Below are 18,177 nucleotides of genomic sequence, written 5' to 3'. Positions count from 1 at the left end.
TTTTTCTGGACTCTCCATCTGAAGAACGGCTCATATATGGCAATAAAAAAGGTACAGACCAGACAGAGTAACATTGTTTTGAAATATGACTTCATAAGTTATTCTCATGTCCATGTAAGTTTGTGTATTCATTAAGTATATTTATGCAGAGTCCTCTTGGGCCTTGTGCAAATTTAGTTTAAGTTTTATCTAAGTTAGAATTTGATGTTTTTAGAAGTCATATTCCAAGATATCTGTCTTTCTGTGCATGGAAATATTTTTCCCTCTTTTTCATTCCTCTGTTTTAAAATTTCATTCTTTTGCTTATTTGTAATGTTTTGTACTTTTCCCTGCATGACTAGGGGTGTTTGATTGTCTGTCTGATTCCCCAAAGTAATTTTACTGTGGACATTTACTTTAATATTATGCATGATGTGTTTGTAGACTGATTTAAAATCCTGATTTGTAAAGTGTTTTTATATTCCAGTGAATTTTTAATTTGAAATCAGTATAGTTTACATATCATTCAGTTTTATAGATATATAAATTAAGGCTGAAAATGTGAATGTATCTCATTACAGCCATCCTCCCCCATCTCCGTACTCCTCTCCCCCAGTCTGGCTATTTCAAAAATTCTGTCAATTTTAAAACAAAATATATTAATTTATTTGAAGAGAATCAGACTTACCCTATGTCCTTGGACAAGACACTTAGTAAAGTTAGTTTCTTTGTCTATAAAATGAGGAAATTGAACTTTGCAGTATCTCTAATGTCTTCAAATTCCAATATTCTATGATTTTGAGACTTTAAGTAATTTTTTTGGCATCTTAAAAATACCTGTGTAGTACCATGGACCTACACAGTTTTGGATTTGTAAAAGCTATAGCTTCAGCACTCATAATATTACACTTAGAGCATCATAAACATGGTTGTGGAGCCTATTTTCTCTAAAATATGTCTTTTGTTTTCATCTTTGAAATTGGATTTCTTTTTCTGTTTCCTTGCAGTAAGGTCCAGTCGTCATCTTAGTTTTTAATTATATGTATTTGTGGACTGCTTGAATTTTAAATAAGATGCTCTAGCCCAAAAGACTTTTGGTTGTTCAGACCTCTGTGTACCTAAGGCCCCTTTTGGTCTAGTGTCTTTAGTCTTTCCTTAACCTTCTCCTCAACCACGGTGCTTCCATATGTTTGTTTTCATCATGTTGAAGCACAGTTCTAAGGAACCACACTCTTGGGTCCAGAGTGATTCTAGTTGCTGTATATGAGATAACAGGACTGAGATTGTTGTTGTTCTTTCTGGAGGCCAAGGGAAGGAAGATAACAACCTTTGAGTCTTTATTCAGGCAAAGATTCAGTTATTTTGATATATTCTCTTCTGTATCAGTGATAGGCAGCACAGCTGGCCCTTTGGAGATGAAGCATTAGTGATTCTTTAGCCATGTTTTTTGGGGAGTCTTTTCTCATTGCTCACTCTCCTTGTGTCATACTCACCTAGGGATGTAAAAGCTTGTATATATTTGCGTGACCTTAGAGGACACCTAGTCCATGAGGTTGAGATGTACATTGTTGAAATGCTGCTATGGTCCCTCATTCTGGGTCACCTGCCCAGTAGTTGCTTCATATCACTGTTTTCAGACCAACTTTGAGCAAGGAAGCTTCTTTTGTCACAGTATGATGGGTTATTTCCAGCCTGCATGTCAAAGGCTTTTATGATAATCAAACAGAAGTCTAAAGGTTATGACCAGTTCTAGTCTGTTAGTCTGCATGCCATAGGCTCTCATGAGAATTAAACAAAGACTGTAGAATTGTTACCATTTTTTTGTCCTCTGGTTTGTGATACAGGTTGGACTCTAGTTTCTTTCCCATTGCTGTTTTACTGGTTAGTCAGTAGTGTGAGAGTGATAAAGTTGGCTGATTACTTTTCATTTGTATCTGTGTCAGATCCCAGTATTAGATCAGTGCTGAGCTAAACATTGAAAGAGAAGCTTTTTGGCATGAGTTCATCTAGTTTCTTCCATGTGAGCTGGTGGCAAAGGGCTTGGTGTTGGTTCAGATGAGAGTGAAGCAGGCTAATAGAATGGTGCAAGTATGGATGCCCTAAACTTGAGTCTTTCTTTCTATTTATTCCATTGAAAGTAGGTTCAGCTGCAGCCCGGAAAGAAATCATAAGAAACAAAATTCGAGCAATTGGCAAGATGGCAAGGGTCTTCTCTGTTCTCAGGTAATGATGTATTTTCCCAATGATTTGTTTTACAGAAATCACTTTTAATTTACTTTATTATAAGCGGTGTCCTGTTTGATATCTAAAAGCAATATAGTAGCATTCTTTCTATAAAGAAGTTGTATACTTACATGTTGAAGAGGGGAACATAGGTCCCTTTGAAACTAGTATTTTTTTTTTTTTTTTTTTTTGCGAACCTGTGCTCCCTGCATCGGCAGGCGGACTCTCAACCACTGCGCCACCAGGGAAGCCCCTGAAACTAGTACTTTTGACCCTTGTGATTATTATTGTTCACCTTTGGTATCTCTTGTCCTTCTGTGATGAAAGTATTAGATCTACACCTTAAAATTAGAGCATAATAAGGAGGAGGGGCACTTTTTAGAGTGTTCCTGATGAACTTGCTCATCTATAAAGGAAGTCCTTTTTGCTGGAGTCACAAATTGTCTTCCTGGGGTTAATTCAGGAAGACCAGGTTTAAGGGTGCACATGAATGGGTTAGTCCTTAAAAATCTGTTTGCAAAACTGCTTATATCAGACATGAAATACCATATTTTATCAATTTCATGATACCCATTGGTGATGAATCTCACCTCATATTTAATAAAGCTTTTCAGGAAGAACAATATATGTCTCAGTTGTACGGCATACCCTCATATATGAAACATTTAGAACGTGGAAAAAATGTGTATCTTGGAATTGAGGAAAATATGGTAATAGCAATGAATGTCATAAGTTACATACATGGCCTACATCTGGGCCCCATCTCCTCTTTTAACCTAAGTACTTGTTGGAAGTCTCTGATATTTGTTATATCTCTCTGCTATAGGGAGGAGAGTGAAAGTGTGCTGACACTCAAGGGCCTGACTCCCACAGGGATGTTGCCTAGTGGAGTGTTAGCTGGAGGACGGCAGACCCTGCAAAGTGGTAATGATGTTATGCAACTTGCTGTGCCTCAGATGGACTGGGGCACACCTCACTCTTTTGCTAACAATACACCTAATGCATGCAGGGAATTCTTTCTGCTTTTTAGTTCTTGTCTCAGCAGCTGATACAAGCAGAATACTATATGATAGGTAGTGTCTGACTAATAACCTGACCAGGGCAGAAAATGATAGAATGGGTATTCCTTTCAATTGAAAATAATGATCAGTCTCTCAGCTTTTCATGAAATGATATGGGAATAACTCATATCATAATGTATGAAATATTTATTCGTTTGTCTAATGCACCCTTTTCTTTATAAAGCCTCAGCTTCAGAATGTGAATCAAGGATATCCATATTACTTAAATGGAAATGTAATTCCAAGTTTCTTATTTTTTTATCTTTCTAATTTATGTAATTGTATTAGACTGTGCTTATATTTTCAGATGTTAATTTTAGAATTAACAATCTGCTTGAGCCCCAGAACATTACTTATGCACTTCACTTGCCAAAACATTTGTGCAAGGTTTTGTACCCTGGTAAATGATGCCAAAGTTTGTTTTCTGTGGTGTTTGTCAAATGTTCTATGTATAATTGACTGTCTGTAACACGCTGTTTCCTTCCTCTGCAGATGTAGCTGCTTTCCTAAATCTGTCTGTCTTTCTTTAGGTTAGCTGTATGTCTGTAAAAGTATGTTAAGTTAAATTACTCTATCAGACACTTGTCTGTCTTGATGTAGAAGCAACTTTGTAGCACCTTGTTTTGAGGTTTGCTGCATTTGTTGCTGTACTTTGTGCATTCTGAACATGAATGTAACATTAGATATTAAGTTATTGTTATAAGGGGTGGAATTTAAATCCTGTAAGTCAAAATTGAAAGGGTGTTATTAAGTGTGCCTTTATTTTGCATGAAAATAAAAAGAATTATACGTAAAGCATTCCTGTAATCTGGCTCATTGAATATTTTATATTTTAAAAAAAAACTTAAGTTTTTTTGGAGTAAATATTTGTGTAAATACTGGGTTAACTTTTTGAAAGCCCATTACAGATTAAATAGAAGAAAGTGATGTGAATGTTATAGACTATACCCAATAACTGAAAGTCTAGATTTCTTTCCCTTGTGGTTGGAAAGTAGAAAATGTGATATGTAAAGCCTTAATTTATGTTTTATTGTAGTCACTTTTGACAGCCCTCCAAGGGTCATTGTTGTATTAAAGTAGGAAGCAACAGATCTGATGTTTTCTTAGTCATGTTTGGTGTTGTAAATAGTCAAATTTTTAAGGCAAAAAAATAGGAAATTTTAATTTTAAATTTTGAATAAATTTAAATTAGATTGACTTTTCACAGTTTCATTTCACTCGGTCTCATAATAAATGCTTAAATAAATAAAAAGAATTTTTCTGTAGACAAATAATTTCTACTTGTAGCCTATACATGTTCTATTTATATGTTATTGTGTTGTCTGCTACCACTACCGGTATATGTGAGATATATAAGTATGTTTTGAAATTATAGCTTCAAATTTTCATTTTGAATGAGGTTTCTTTTTTTGATTTAAAAAAATCTGCTTTGATTCTCTTTATATTTCTTGCCCTTCATTTTTCTTATTATCTTGTAAACATTAGGAAAATGAGCTAAAAAGAGTTTCATTAAAACAAATTAAGAAGACCTTAAACATTCAATAAAACTAGCAAGAATGTTAATAGAAAAGGATGAATTTTAATAACTTGAAAAATTCCATATCCTTCCTCCTGTTTGTTCAGAAAAGGAAAAGAAAACCAAAAGGGTCTCATACTTAAATAAATCTAAACTAAGGTCATCTCTCAGTTATCCTTGGATATATTGTTACTTTTATATTGTATCCACAGCAAACCATTCTTTCAGATTTCGCAATTAGCACCTGCTAATTACATGCTTTGTTGAGAGCTTAGCACATCTATTTATTCTTAATTTGCATGCAGCCTGAAGCTCAGTCTTCCAACTTTGAAATCACCCCCAACTGCAGGGAAGGATTGGCTTTACTGAAGGGACTGTCTATTCCCGGCGTAGAGTGAGTTACTGGATGGTGCTGAGCTTAAGGGGTCCAATTTGGGAAACTAGATAGCTCCCTAGCTCTGTCAGCAATGGATCTTGATTGTGCGGTTTACATTTGGTTGAAGTGATTTCTCTAGCATAAGACAAACCCATTTTGAAACAAATAACAAAACTCATAGAGAAGTATGATCACCCATGTGATTTTTAAAAATTTATGAAACATTTAAAATTTTAGTAGACATGACCCCTGACGTGAATACCTGAGAGCTAAGTATTGCAAAAAGAAAGTTTTAAAATCCTAAGACCTCCGTCCTATTGTCAGAAAGTAGAAATTGTCTAATCAATAACTTTACAGTTAATTTATGATATTTCTCAAATGTTTTTACAAACTGCATAACTCTGTTGGAGTAGGATTTGATAATCATATTTTATGTGCATTTTCTTCTTGGAAGTTTGATTGGGAGCTAGCCGTTATAATGCTACCTTCATGAGGACCTATATGAGAAAATATGTGGCCATCTATATTATAGTAAGGTCAGTTCCTCTTGGTCACTTATCCTGTGTAGTATTGAGGAACACAGTTTGAAACAGCATTACACTCAAACTTAGTAAGGCCATGTCAAGATGCCCCATAAAACTGAAAAAAATTGAGGAAAAATAGTGCTTTTCAGATAGAATTGTGCAATTATCAGATCTCTTTCTTTCCAGCTTAATATGTAAGCTTCAAGTGATCTTTGAATTCTAAGCATTCAAGCTTAACATGGTATGCAATTTTGAGTGTGATGTACATTTTGTGTCCTGAAAAGGATTTAGGAGCATTTAGAGGCCTTGGGAAAGAGCAGAGATTATAAATTGACCTAGAAAATGCATATAAAATTAAAAGCCCCCAAAAGTGTATTGTCATTTTCATAATTTGAAAAAAATTTTAATAGACTTTTAAACTATTGACATACTCAGATACTAATTCTTACAGTGATAATCAGTTTTTTATTTTTAATTTATTACTATATATAATACAAATTATGAAATATCTCATATAAAATCACTTCTGTTACCACAAGCTCTTTAAAACGTAGATTCTGGTAGGCATTTTATTTTTCCCTATTTAATTTCTAAATTATAAAGAAAATAGTCCATGTTTTGAAGAATAGGAATTCCAGGGCTGATCCAGTAGAGGTGGGTCATTTATCCCAGTTTTCTGTCTGGACAAATTCCAAGAGTATTTTCCAACTGTACAGGGCTAGATTTTTTAAATGGTGATTTAAATAAGTACATTGGGTATACAATAAGTATATCTGCTTTAATTTGTAATACGATTTAACAGTTGAGAAAATTTAATTCTTCCTTTATTCAGTGTTTATGCTTCTTTTTTGGGGGTCCCCACTTTACTATCTGATTGAGATTACAAACATCTAATTTAGCCTTCTTTAATTCCTTAGATTCATCAGTGTCCTTTCATATTAATAACTGCTTTGGATAAATTTTATTATTTCTAAATCGTGTACTGCTAAAAGTTCATTTTAGGAATAATTATTCTAATTGGCCTATCTGTGAAGAAGCAAAGTAGAAGGGATGGAACATTATCATTATAAATATTATGAGTTTGTGCACTTTGGGTAAAGTAAGAATTGAGACTTGGCAGTATTATCAGGCAATAATGTCCTCTGCAATCTTCGGTCCTGGTCCTCAGTGTGAGTGCTTTATACAGATTGAACCCAGAAATGAACCAAAAGAATCTTTGACTACAAAAAAATGTATGACTAAATATGTTGAAATTCTCTAAATGGGCCAGAGACAGGCTATACCAAGAATGTATTTCTCATTTATATGACCTATATATATGTCCATATCATGAAATGAATAGGATTTATTGCCTGTAAGACCTCAGTTCTATCTCTTGATTCCTCTCTAGTTGGTAGATGGGCTTGAAAATATGCTCAGTAGCCTTTTTATCTTCACATGAGGCTGTTAGTACCTGAGGTAGATTTGAGTTTGTGATACGCTGAACATTAATGGATTTTTATATATGTTATATGTTGATATCTTTAGATATCTTTAGATATTTGTAAAACCAATTATAATAGAAAGGAAGTTCCTAGTAGACAGGAGGAGTCCTTTTAGATTACCCACAGAGGACAGCACTATGGAACTGTTCTAATTAGAGTAATTCACTAAGTTTACTGACCATAAATTTCGTTGTAGCCATACCAACTTTTGCAGCTTATGCTTTGCCCTATGAATTAGAAGTGACAGGAAAAGCATTGCTGACCCCTTCTAGTTTATATCTTAGGGAACCAACTGGTGATAAGTATTATTTCAGTTAGACATGAAAGAAAAGAATCTCCTTCTGTTTGCTCTGCTACAATTCTACCATCATAATTTCACTCTAGAGAATTTCCTTGTGATTGTGATGGATGTGACATAATAAACATGTTGGAAAATTCTAAGGTCATCAAAATACTGAATTCAAGACGGGTAATTAATACTGGTGTGCATTTGCATGGATGCTGAGGTGTCTGTGTTTACAATAGGTCTATGTGTTCTGTGCTCTGAGCGATGGTGTCTTAGTGCTGTGTGTAAACTGTGCTGTGTCAGGAATTGGGGGATTGGATGGGGCTCTCTAATACGGGTACTATATATGTTAAATTGTAAATGATAATGTAGTATGGGGTACTGTTATATTTTAAGTGATCATTGCCTTTTCTGCTGTACGATATGACCCTTCTCATCTCTCTCATTCATTTTGCATGCCTCTGCTCACTTCTGTACAGCCACAGTTGAGGCTATTGAGGCTGAAAAAGGTACGATCAGAGTCCTTGCACTGGGCAGAGATCTGTGGTGTGTGGGTGGGCATCAGAGAATGTCCTGTGGGTGTGTCTTACTTCTAGCTTGCACAGTCCAAGATGAATCAGATTCACTGACTCATCAAGTTTAACAGTCATATCTTTTTCTTCTTCTTCTTTTTAAATCACAAAGACTGAGTTCCATAGTGACAATTTGGGTTTTTCCCTTTTCTAGTATAGTAATGCGACCAGCATTTAATGTTCTAGAATTCTTTAGAGTACAGCATGTTATGGTATAATATTATAGCATTTACAGTTGCAAATAAAGATCTGTTCCATATTTTGCATGATTCTGTGCTACTCACTTTTTTTAATTCTGAAGTGAAATCCTCTCTAGATATAGGTTTGGTATACTCATGATATTAAAATGACATACTCATTTTCAGTAATTCACCTGAGAGTGCAGAGCTGTCACTATGATTTTGTGCTGCAGTCTGGGCTAGTGTTTGCTGATAGTATTACATCCGCGTATATCATGTATGAGCTTGGTATTCCACGATGCTGAAAGCTTTGCTGCCCTAACCACTTATTTGGTTCACATGCACAGACTCTGAGTCCCAGGGATTGCATATTAAATCAACCAGATTATAACCAATAGTATGGAAATTTTTTCTATGTACATTTTAGTAATAGAGGATACATCACTCCAGATGAAGTGAATGAGAAACCATAACAATTGGAGGAGGGTTGCCGTTTATTTTGATTTGGGTTTCCAAAGAACAGGCAGTGAATGGCCAGTGAATTAAGGAAAACATCTCCTAAAATATGGAACTATAAGTACGTTTTACAATCTGCCAAACACAGATCTAACTCCTGGAGGCATTTCCTACCTTTTTCATTTCATATTGGTGGTAATGGGGTGATAATACCTTGACCTCCAAGGTAGTTCTGATCTGCTAAATTTTAACTTTCTTTTCTTCTCCCACGCTCTTGGTACAGATTTGTATGTTGAGGATTAACCTTGTTTAGCCTCCTCACTTGCCCCTACTCTTGTTGCTGCCTTACTGTGATAGTCACTGGTGATCTTAGGGCCTGAGGTAGGAGATAATTGATGTAGTAGAAGTCAGGTTGAGACCCTGAGACCATTGCCTGGAGGTCGTGGGGGCAGGGGGGATTATTTTTGTGTGTGTTTTTTTTTAAGGCTATGTAACACTTGTCGTCTATGAAGCTGTCACGTTTATATTTAGGTTTAAACATTTCACATTTTAAGGGGAAATCTAGAATGGGGATAGCCTTCAGTTAAAGTAAGATTTAAATGTTGCTATGTACAACTAATTTCTTTCTTCTTAAAAATCATTAATTATGTTTTTGAAATCTCAGAAATGTTTTTCAATTACTGACTTATCAAATTTGCATTTTGTTAAGCAATACGAGGATTCTCTCCACCACATAGAATCTGCAGTTTTGAAGAGGCAAAGGGTTTGGATAGGATCAATGAGAGAATGCCACCCCGGAAAGATGCTGTACAGCAAGATGGTTTCAATTCTCTGAACACCGCACATGCCACTGAGAACCACGGGACTGGCAACCATGGTACCCAGTGACCCACGGCTTCCCAGGGACTCTCACATCTCGGGCCCCAAATGGACAGATCACCCGAGGAGCTGGAGGGGTCGGTCAAGCTGACTGTAAATGTCACAGTCCCTCTGGAGAAACCATTGTGCTTTTGAGACCCCAGCCCCCTTCCTGGATGGAGGCTTGAGGGCCCTGGGACATGTTGTGCTATCTGATAAGATTGGGTCATCGCTGCCAAGGTGGAGAGCAGTGAGCAAGGGGCTTGGGGCAATTTCCAGTGGAGGGCAACTACACCTCCATTTATGCTTGTGGTTCACACATTTAAGTTTACAAATGAGATTTCTTTTTCTCCTCAGTAGAATTAGATTTTGTTTTTCAACCATAACTTCAAATACAATCCTAAGAGATAATGTGGACTTTTTTTTTTCCCCCATGAAATGTCTTTAAAGGATGAATTAGCATGGTCTTAAAATACATTTCCGAGGTTACTAAGCTGTGTTTTGAATTATGGGCAAAATGCTGAGAAACCCAGTTGGCATTTATACAAAATGCTAACCTCAGGTCTATAGTTCCTAAATGTGGCTAATTCTGTAATATAGTCTTGGTATTTTTCAATTATGAATGCATAACCTATTTCTAGGCAGACTCTTTTACTTGTACACAAATCCAAAAACTAATTTAGAATCTTTCTTGCCCAGATCTTTTGAGATTTACACCCCAGAGATTTAAGAAAATCTCTAAATTTCAGAATTATGAAGAATTACAGAATTACTCATTTAAGGTACTTTAAAAGAAGTTTGTACATTGTCAAAGTAAATTTTAATTCAAATCATGTCTGTAAAACTTGACGTATTTTGTGTATGCATGTTTTCATTTTGCAAATATTTAATATATAGACCTATGATGTACAGGTACGACATGTATAGGTTACCTAGATGTTATGAGAAATTTTAGTTTATTGTGAGTACTCAAGTTGCTTAAATAGCCACCAGGGTGATTTACTGCTGGCTTTCTATCATTTTATGTTTTGATGCAAAGGAAATTTTAAAGTGTTCTGGAAGTGTTTTTGATTAAGCAGTGCAGCATAGAAGCAACAGTTCTGTTCAGTCATTCAGATGTTAGTGGAAGCATAAAAGTCAAGACTGCATGTTGAACATTTTCTTTTGATAGTTACAGAACTGCTTGGTTAGACTAAATGGAACCATGTGCTAATTTTTCACAATTACTGACTTGTATTGATTGCCACAGTAGTTTGGTATTTCCCTTTACTTTGGTGGCCTGCTTCCCTCATGCCCTGGAATACAACTCAGAGCTCCAGGCAGCGGAACCATCTATTGTTTGTTTGCCAGAAAGTGCACCCTGTATGGTCTCCTTTCTAAGTTGGAAATATTATGCATGTGCAGGACTATTTGAGTATTTTATAAACAGTAGCACACAATAAATTCCATGCATGGGCCGCTGCTCCTATCTCTGTGTTGGGTTTTATTTGGAAGATGTAGTCTGATTTGACCTCATGCAAATCAGAAAATCCTGTTAGTAGAATTGGGATATTCAGAGAAAATTATCTCATGGGTAGTTCATGGTAATATGAATTAAATTCTTGTCTTCATAAATTTTGCTCTTTTTTTTTTTTTTTTTTTTTTACTTATTCTTGTTTTACATGAGCATTAGTAACTGAGCACTCTGGGTGCCTATTATAGATAGGCCTAAATCTATTATTTAAAATCAGTGTTTCATTTAACTTTTAATTGAAAGAAAATGTTACTGTCTAGAATTTTGTTACAGTAGTATTTGGAATTTATTAAGTGTTTTAAAACAATAAGAAAAGAATAATACTGCATTTTCCTGCCATTATACTCCTTTCTTCTTTGTCACAATCAAAATAAGTATAGAATTTTGCAAATTGAGCGAAATTTGCATATTGTTCAACATTTTATAATAATATAATTGTATAGCAACTTTAATTACATTTTTCAACAATAATTATAATGATGCACATTATAAAGCATTAATTTAGGGACTTCCCTGGTGGTCCAGTGGTTAAGACTTCGCCTTCCAATGCATAGGGTGTGGGTTCGATCCCTGGTCAAGGAGTTAAGATCCCACATGCCTCACGGCCCAAAAAATAACCAAAACATAAAACAGAAGCAATACTGTAACAAATTCAATAAAGACTTTTAAAAAAAGCGTTAATTTAAACTGAAGTATATAACAGAACTCAAATTGTTGATCATTACAGCTTCTGCTTGCTGTAATATTAACTTGCATCCCAGTCCATGAGCTGCCTTTACAGTTATTATGTACTGTATACCTTAAATATTCTCTTGATGTTATTGGTCTGTGAAAACTATGCATCTCTAAATTAAGAGCTTAACTAATACCTCAGGTAGCAGGAACTTCTTTTGTTCCTTAGGTCCATTACTAGGGTTATATAGTGTTTATGGGAATCATGCGTAAACATAAAGCATCATTAGCAAATCAGAAGAATTAGGGTTAATGGTAAAAATTAAGAAAATAAGAGGAAGGAATGGAACTCAGAAAAAGTGGTATACATTAAGAGTGGTAGAATATCACCCAGTGCCTCATAGATCCCTTCCTACTTGTTTTTTTAAAAATTTATTTTATTTATTTTTTGGCTGCGTTGGGTCTTTGTTGCTGTGCACGGGCTTTCTCTAGTTGCAGAGAGTGGGGGCTTCTCTTCGATGTGGTGCGTGGGCTTCTCATTGCGGTGGCTTCTCTTGTTGTGGAGCATGGGCTCTAGGCTTGGGGGCTCTAGAGCGCAGTCTCAGTAGCTGTGGCGCACGGGCTTAGTTGCTCCGCAGCATGTAGGATCTTCCTGGACCAGGGCTTGAACCCGCGTCCCCTGCATGGGCAGGAGGATTCTTCACCACTGTGCCACCAGGGAAGCCCCCTTCCTACTTGTTGAATAGGAAGCTCTTTCTAGTCTGTCTTCTAACTAGTTTCACAACAAACCATAGAAGTACTTTTAAAGTTTTTTTTTTAATGTAACTCATGATGAATGCAAATTGTGAAAAGTTCAGATATTTCTAAATTGTAAATTTAAATGTCTACCAGAACAGTAGTAATGATGGTGAAATGTAAACTACTATTCAATATCAATTTTTTTCTATATATCATCTCCCTTTATATTCAAAGATGACACTTCTGAGTTAGAAAAGACAATCTGACTTCTTTTACCTTTTGCAGTTCAGCCATTAACAAACCTCAAAACCTTTCAGTTTTCTGCCACTTAAATTTGAAATTGGCCTGAACCTTGCTTAAAATGAATTACCCCTATTTTATTCAGGATTTTTGCCTGTTGCAACTGATTTTCCTTTGTCCACAGCTATTCTACATAATGTTATGTAATGTTTTTTTACGTCCTTAACACTTTTCTTCCACCTTCCCTGCTTGTAGTTTGTGCTTTCTACAGTTTGGGGTTCCTTTGGAATCCATTCTCTGCATCTGTTCATACATAGATTTATTTGCCACGGTCCAGGACCTTATTGCAAGTGGTTCTGTTCCCCAATTTGCTGATGTTCACAGAGGCAGGTAAGTGACATAGCTGGGGCCACATGTAAGCAGTGTCAGGTCGTAGAGTCATATAGGACCACTGCACTAACAACTCTGATAGGTTCTGGAGCTTGATAGCACTAAGTGAAAAGGAGCTAGAAATGTGGAATTAAATTCCCTGGATCAGCATCCATTACAGGAAGGAATGAGATGTTTGAGTTGATTCTTTTCTGTTTTCTCTTCCTAGAAATAGTGTGTGTTTTTGGTCTTGCTTACTTTAATATTCCAGAAAATTTTATTCCTCTTTTAAAAGAAACAGGTGGAACGCCCCTGATGACATTCACTCAGAAAGTGCCTTGCTCTCCTTTCAGGGAAATTGAATTTTACAAATTAATTCTGGATGTTTTCCCTACAATTGATTTCTTTCTGTACCATTAAATGACCATTTGTATTCTCCTTTTCTGGGTATCATATTTGTACTTAAACCTACGTTGGTCACTGTTGAGTTGTGTTTGAGTAGTGTTTGTTATAATAAAAAGGACTTTGGGCTTGGGAGAACACATCCTGTGTCTAGATTGACATCTAGAACTCTAGGGGTTCCTGTTCCTCTGGGCTAGTGTTTACCTTTTCCAATCAAATACTGACTTCTGAACTAATCCCAAGGGATTTTTCCTGACGTTGTGGACTGGGAGCAGAAATGCTGCCTTAGTGAGAGAGGTCCAGGAAGCAGTAAGCTTCATCTTTCCTCAGCCTGCCTGGCCTTTGGTGAGTTTGGGAGTGTTGACAGAGTTCTGAGCCTTCTTGGCAGAGAAGGAAGGTCAGAAAGAGAGAAGTCCAAGGGCAGGGGGCCAGGTCCTTATTTGCCTCGTTAGGGAGAATTCAGTGTTGTCTGTCTGGTTGGCAGGGCATACCTAATCACAGAGACTCAGCATTTCAGCAGTTTGCAAAGGAAAGTGATATGAAGGGACAGCTGCAAATCAGCCACAACGTAGATCTGAGGAGATCAAGCATTTACTTCACTTGGAAGAAAGAGAGAAGGAAGGAAGCTGAGGGCTTAGCAGGGTAAGTTACTTTTCCATCAACTCCTCTGCTTGTTTAGTTTATAGTTGAATAAAGCGTTTATCACTCCAGGGAGTGTTAATCACTGATAAAGCAGCTGAATGTTGTCCTAATAGCAATGTTTCTAATGTGTTTCTCCTTTTCTCTTTCTCTTTCCTAACCCCTTTTGAGGATCCCCAGTGACGAGCTTCACTCACCCTTCTCTTCCCTACTCCCTAAAGACATTTTTTGTTTGCTGGTGAATTTGAGAAAATTAGATGGGCCTCACTGGTCTGGAGATGGTGAGAAGGTGACTATGATTTAGGTGAAATTTGAGGCTGTTGGTGGTAAGGAGGGGTGAATATGGGAGACCTAGGTGTGGGAATAAGCTAGCTAATAATTTAGAGAATTTAGAGATGAAGGATAAGAGTTTTTGTAGGCCATCCAGTTCATGTCTCCTCTCCTCTCCAGTCCTTGGTGTTGGTGTTCTCTCTCTTATATACTGGGAATAAATTAGACCCCAAGTCACTGCCTTTGTTTCTCTCAGGTCAACTCCCCACCCCCGAACTTGGAGGATACTAGGCCTCATTGCAGGCAAGTTAGAACCAGAAGGCCTGGGTACACAAACTCAGACATGAGCCTGATGATATATACAGATGCAAATGCAAAGACCTGGCTCCTCATTCCCACCTTCTTACCTTCCTGCCAGAAAATTATCCATTTGTATCAGGAACCCACTCTAGACACAGAGGAAAATATGGCATCAGCGATTTCACCAACTTCATGCCTCCCCAAGCTGTGTGATCCCTTGACTTCCAGCCAGTTCAGCCAGTCTTCCAATGGACTTAATCTTCCATTGGAGGAAGACCTCTCTTTGGAAAGGTGGATAAGTACCTTTCTGGTCTTAATTGGCTTCCATTGCAGAATAAAGGCCTTTGGTTGAATATCAGGAAGATATTTATTATTACTTCTGGAATTTAAGACTCTTGATTTATCTCAAAGATACTTTTCCTTCATACCTGTAAAGAAAAGATGAGTCCATTCTTTCAAGGTTTAAGAAGGTGCTGTCTTGCCAGAGGGGGCTGGGTAGATACAGCATATAAGTACTTATTCTAGAATTGCAGTGGTTCTGGGAATGTAATGAGAATGTTTGGTGATTAAAAGTGAAGAAAAGGGCTTCCCTGGTGGCACAATGGTTAAGAATCCGCCTGCCAATGCAGGAGACACAGGTTTCAGCCCTGGTTCGGGACAATCCCACATGCCACGGAGCAACTAAGCCCATGTGTCACAACTACTGAGCCTGCACTGTAGTGCCCGCAAGCCACAACTACTGATGCCTGTGTGCCTAGAGCCCGTGCTCCGCAACAAGAGAAGCCACTGCAATGAGAAGCCCATGCACCGCAACGAAGAGTAGCCCTCACTCCCTGCAACTAGAGAAAGCCTGCGCGCAGCAACAAAGACCCAATGCAGCCAAAAATAAATAAATTAAAAAAAAAAAAAAGTGGAGGGAAGAGCCAGGTCAGTTTTTGGAAATGGTGTCCTAAGGTTTGAAGGCAATTCCATCTACCCTTTAGTAAAGAGAGATAACCCTTAAATCCTAAAATAATGTACTATCTTTAGGTCTAATTTCTTCTTTATTGGTGGGAATGTAGAAGATATGATATGCAGATGAACTTAGTTATCTCTGTTTTGTGGACTCTGAAACTGGCCGTTCATCTGTGGGATGAGGGGGGAGAATAGGGGTGGAATGAAAGGACGAGGAGAAAGAAAGTACAAAGGAAAATCAAATTAGTTCCTCCATTAACCTGAGGACCGTGGTTTGCAAGAGCCATATTGTAAGATAATGGATATTAGGTGGATGATTTGGGGAGGGTTTTTGTTTGATTGTTCTGCCACCTACATCTCAGCTGAATGATCATTCTGGAGTTTTTTCCTAACAGATCTAGTCCAGAAGGATTAAATGTCAGACCATTTTTGTAACAAAACACAATTCTTGATTTGAACTTTTACCTCATTCACAGTAAAAACAACCACTGTCAGCATTATCCCCTTCATTTCCCTGTCCCTAGAGGCAGTTTATCTGGGGAATAAAACAATTTTTTAGCTTCAAAATCTCTATAGATACCTTTCTTTTTTTTTTAAATTGAGGTGAAATTCATATAACATAAAATTAATCCTTTTAAAGTGAGCAATTAAATGACATTGAGTACATTCACATTGTTGTGCAACCACTACCTCTATCTAGTTCTAAAACATTTTCATCACCCCCCCAAAAAGCCCATAACCATTAATCAGTTACTCCTCATTCCCCCTTCCACCCAGCCCTTGGCAACCACGGATCTGCTTTCTGTCTCTGAATTTACCTATTCTTGATATTTCATATAAATGGAGTCATATAATGTGTCGTTTTGTGTCTGGCTTCTTTAACTTAGCATAATGTTTTTGAGGTTCATCCACATTGTACCATGTATCAGTACATTTCTTTTTATGGCTGAATTTATATATATATAGATATATATACACATATATATGTGTGTATATATATATGTGTGTGTATATATATATATATATATATCTCCCAATTTGTTTATTCATTTATCTTTTGATAACCTTTAGTTTGTTTCTACCTTTTGGCTACTGTGAATAGTGCTGCTATGGACATTTGTGTATAAGCATTTGTTTGCATACCTGTTTTCAGTTATTTTGGGTGTATACCTAAGAGTGAAATTGCTGGGTCATATGATAATTCTATATTTAACTTTTTGCAGAGCTGCCATACTGTTCTGCACAGCAGCTGCACCATTTTACATTCCTACCATCAGTGCAGGAAGGTTCTGGTTTTTCTGCATCCTCACCAACACTTGTTATTTTCTAGTTTTTTGATGATAGCCATCCTGATGGGAGTAAAGTGGTGTCCGTGGTTTTGATTTGCCTTTGATTAGTGGTGCTGAATATCATGTGCTTCTTGGAAATTTGTATATTTTCTTTGGAGAAATGTCTATTCAAGTCTTTCGCCCATTTTGTAATTGGGCTGTTTGTTGTTGAGTTTCAGGTGTTCTTTACATATTCAGGATATTAATCTCTTATCAGATATATGATTTACAAGTATTTTCTCCCATTCTATGGGTTGCCATTTCACTTTGTCCTTTGATGCACAAAAGTTTTAAAATTTTGATATAGTCCTGTTTATTTTTTCTTTTATTGCTTGTGCTTTTGGTGTCATATTCAAGAACTTGGCAAATCCAGTATCATGAAGCTTTTCCCCTGTGTTCTTAGACTTTGTAGTTTTTTTATTTTAACATGAAAGTTACCATTAAAAAAATTTTTTTTAATTAATTTATTTTTGGCTGTGTTGGGTCTTCGTTGCTGCACACAGGCTTCAGTAGTTGTGGCTCGCGGGCACTAGAGTGCAGGCTCAGTAGTTGTGGCACATGGCCTTAGTTGCTCTGCGGCATGTGGGAGCTTCCCGGAGCAGGGATCGAGCCCGTCTTTGGCCTGCGGATTCTAAACCACTGTGCCACCAGGGAAGCCCCTAAGACTTTATAGTTTCATCTCTTACACTTAGGTCTTTAGAGTTAATAATCCAACTCAAACCATTCTAGTTCCTTAGTTCCCAGAATTTTCCCATCTACATTTGTTATGGTCACACTCTTCTTTGTGCTTAGCGTTCCTGTTTCCCTATCTTTTTGTATTCACAGTATTGCCATATTTCATGGTCTATTCCAACTGCTGCTTCATAAAGTCTGTCTGTAGCTCACCAACTAAGAGACTCTCTTCTTCTGATGTCCCATTAGTGCTTTAGTTTCACTTTTCTTGTAGGATTTATACACTGCCTTATATTATAGTTTGTATCTAATGTCTCTCTAAGACATTTAGATGTTAAGTATATTTTTTCACATTTGTTTCTGTTATAGTACTTTGCAAATGATTTTTTCTGTTTATCAATAAATATTTGTTTTATTTTTTCCAATATAGTCCCTTTTGTTTACTCAGCCCTCGTGGAAGGAATGGGAGAAGACAGGCCAGGGAAGGAGGACACCACAAGAGTTCTCTCTAGGTAGTGGGTGGGTGTGGGTTTAGTTCTACTTCAGAACTCACCTTTCTGGAAAAT

The 18,177-nt window shown here is 36.8% G+C and overlaps 1 protein-coding gene across 8 annotated transcripts in view; it reads left to right on the top strand.

The window, feature by feature from the left end:
* Positions 1-10,982, top strand: part of PPP3CB (protein phosphatase 3 catalytic subunit beta) — a 48,084-nt gene extending 37,102 nt beyond the window's left edge. For 2 of the 8 annotated variants that reach the window (XM_028481763.2, XM_028481761.2), the window contains exons 11-15: positions 25-51; positions 2,118-2,202; positions 3,029-3,126; positions 7,929-7,958; positions 9,366-10,982. In XM_028481763.2, the coding sequence (XP_028337564.1) occupies positions 25-51; positions 2,118-2,202; positions 3,029-3,126; positions 7,929-7,958; positions 9,366-9,544 (419 nt within the window). In that variant the 3' untranslated portion in view covers positions 9,545-10,982. The remainder of the gene's footprint in view (positions 1-24; positions 52-2,117; positions 2,203-3,028; positions 3,127-7,928; positions 7,959-9,365) is intronic. The other 6 variants (XM_028481762.2, XM_028481764.2, XM_024132089.3 and 3 more) reach the window with 6 other exon arrangements.
* The last annotated feature ends 7,195 nt before the right edge of the window (positions 10,983-18,177 follow it).

Source organism: Physeter macrocephalus, chromosome 20 (genome assembly GCF_002837175.3).
Source record: "Physeter macrocephalus isolate SW-GA chromosome 20, ASM283717v5, whole genome shotgun sequence".
NCBI lineage: Eukaryota > Metazoa > Chordata > Mammalia > Artiodactyla > Physeteridae > Physeter > Physeter macrocephalus.
Note: the sequence above shows the minus strand (reverse complement) of the source record. Positions and strands in the feature narration are given on the sequence as shown.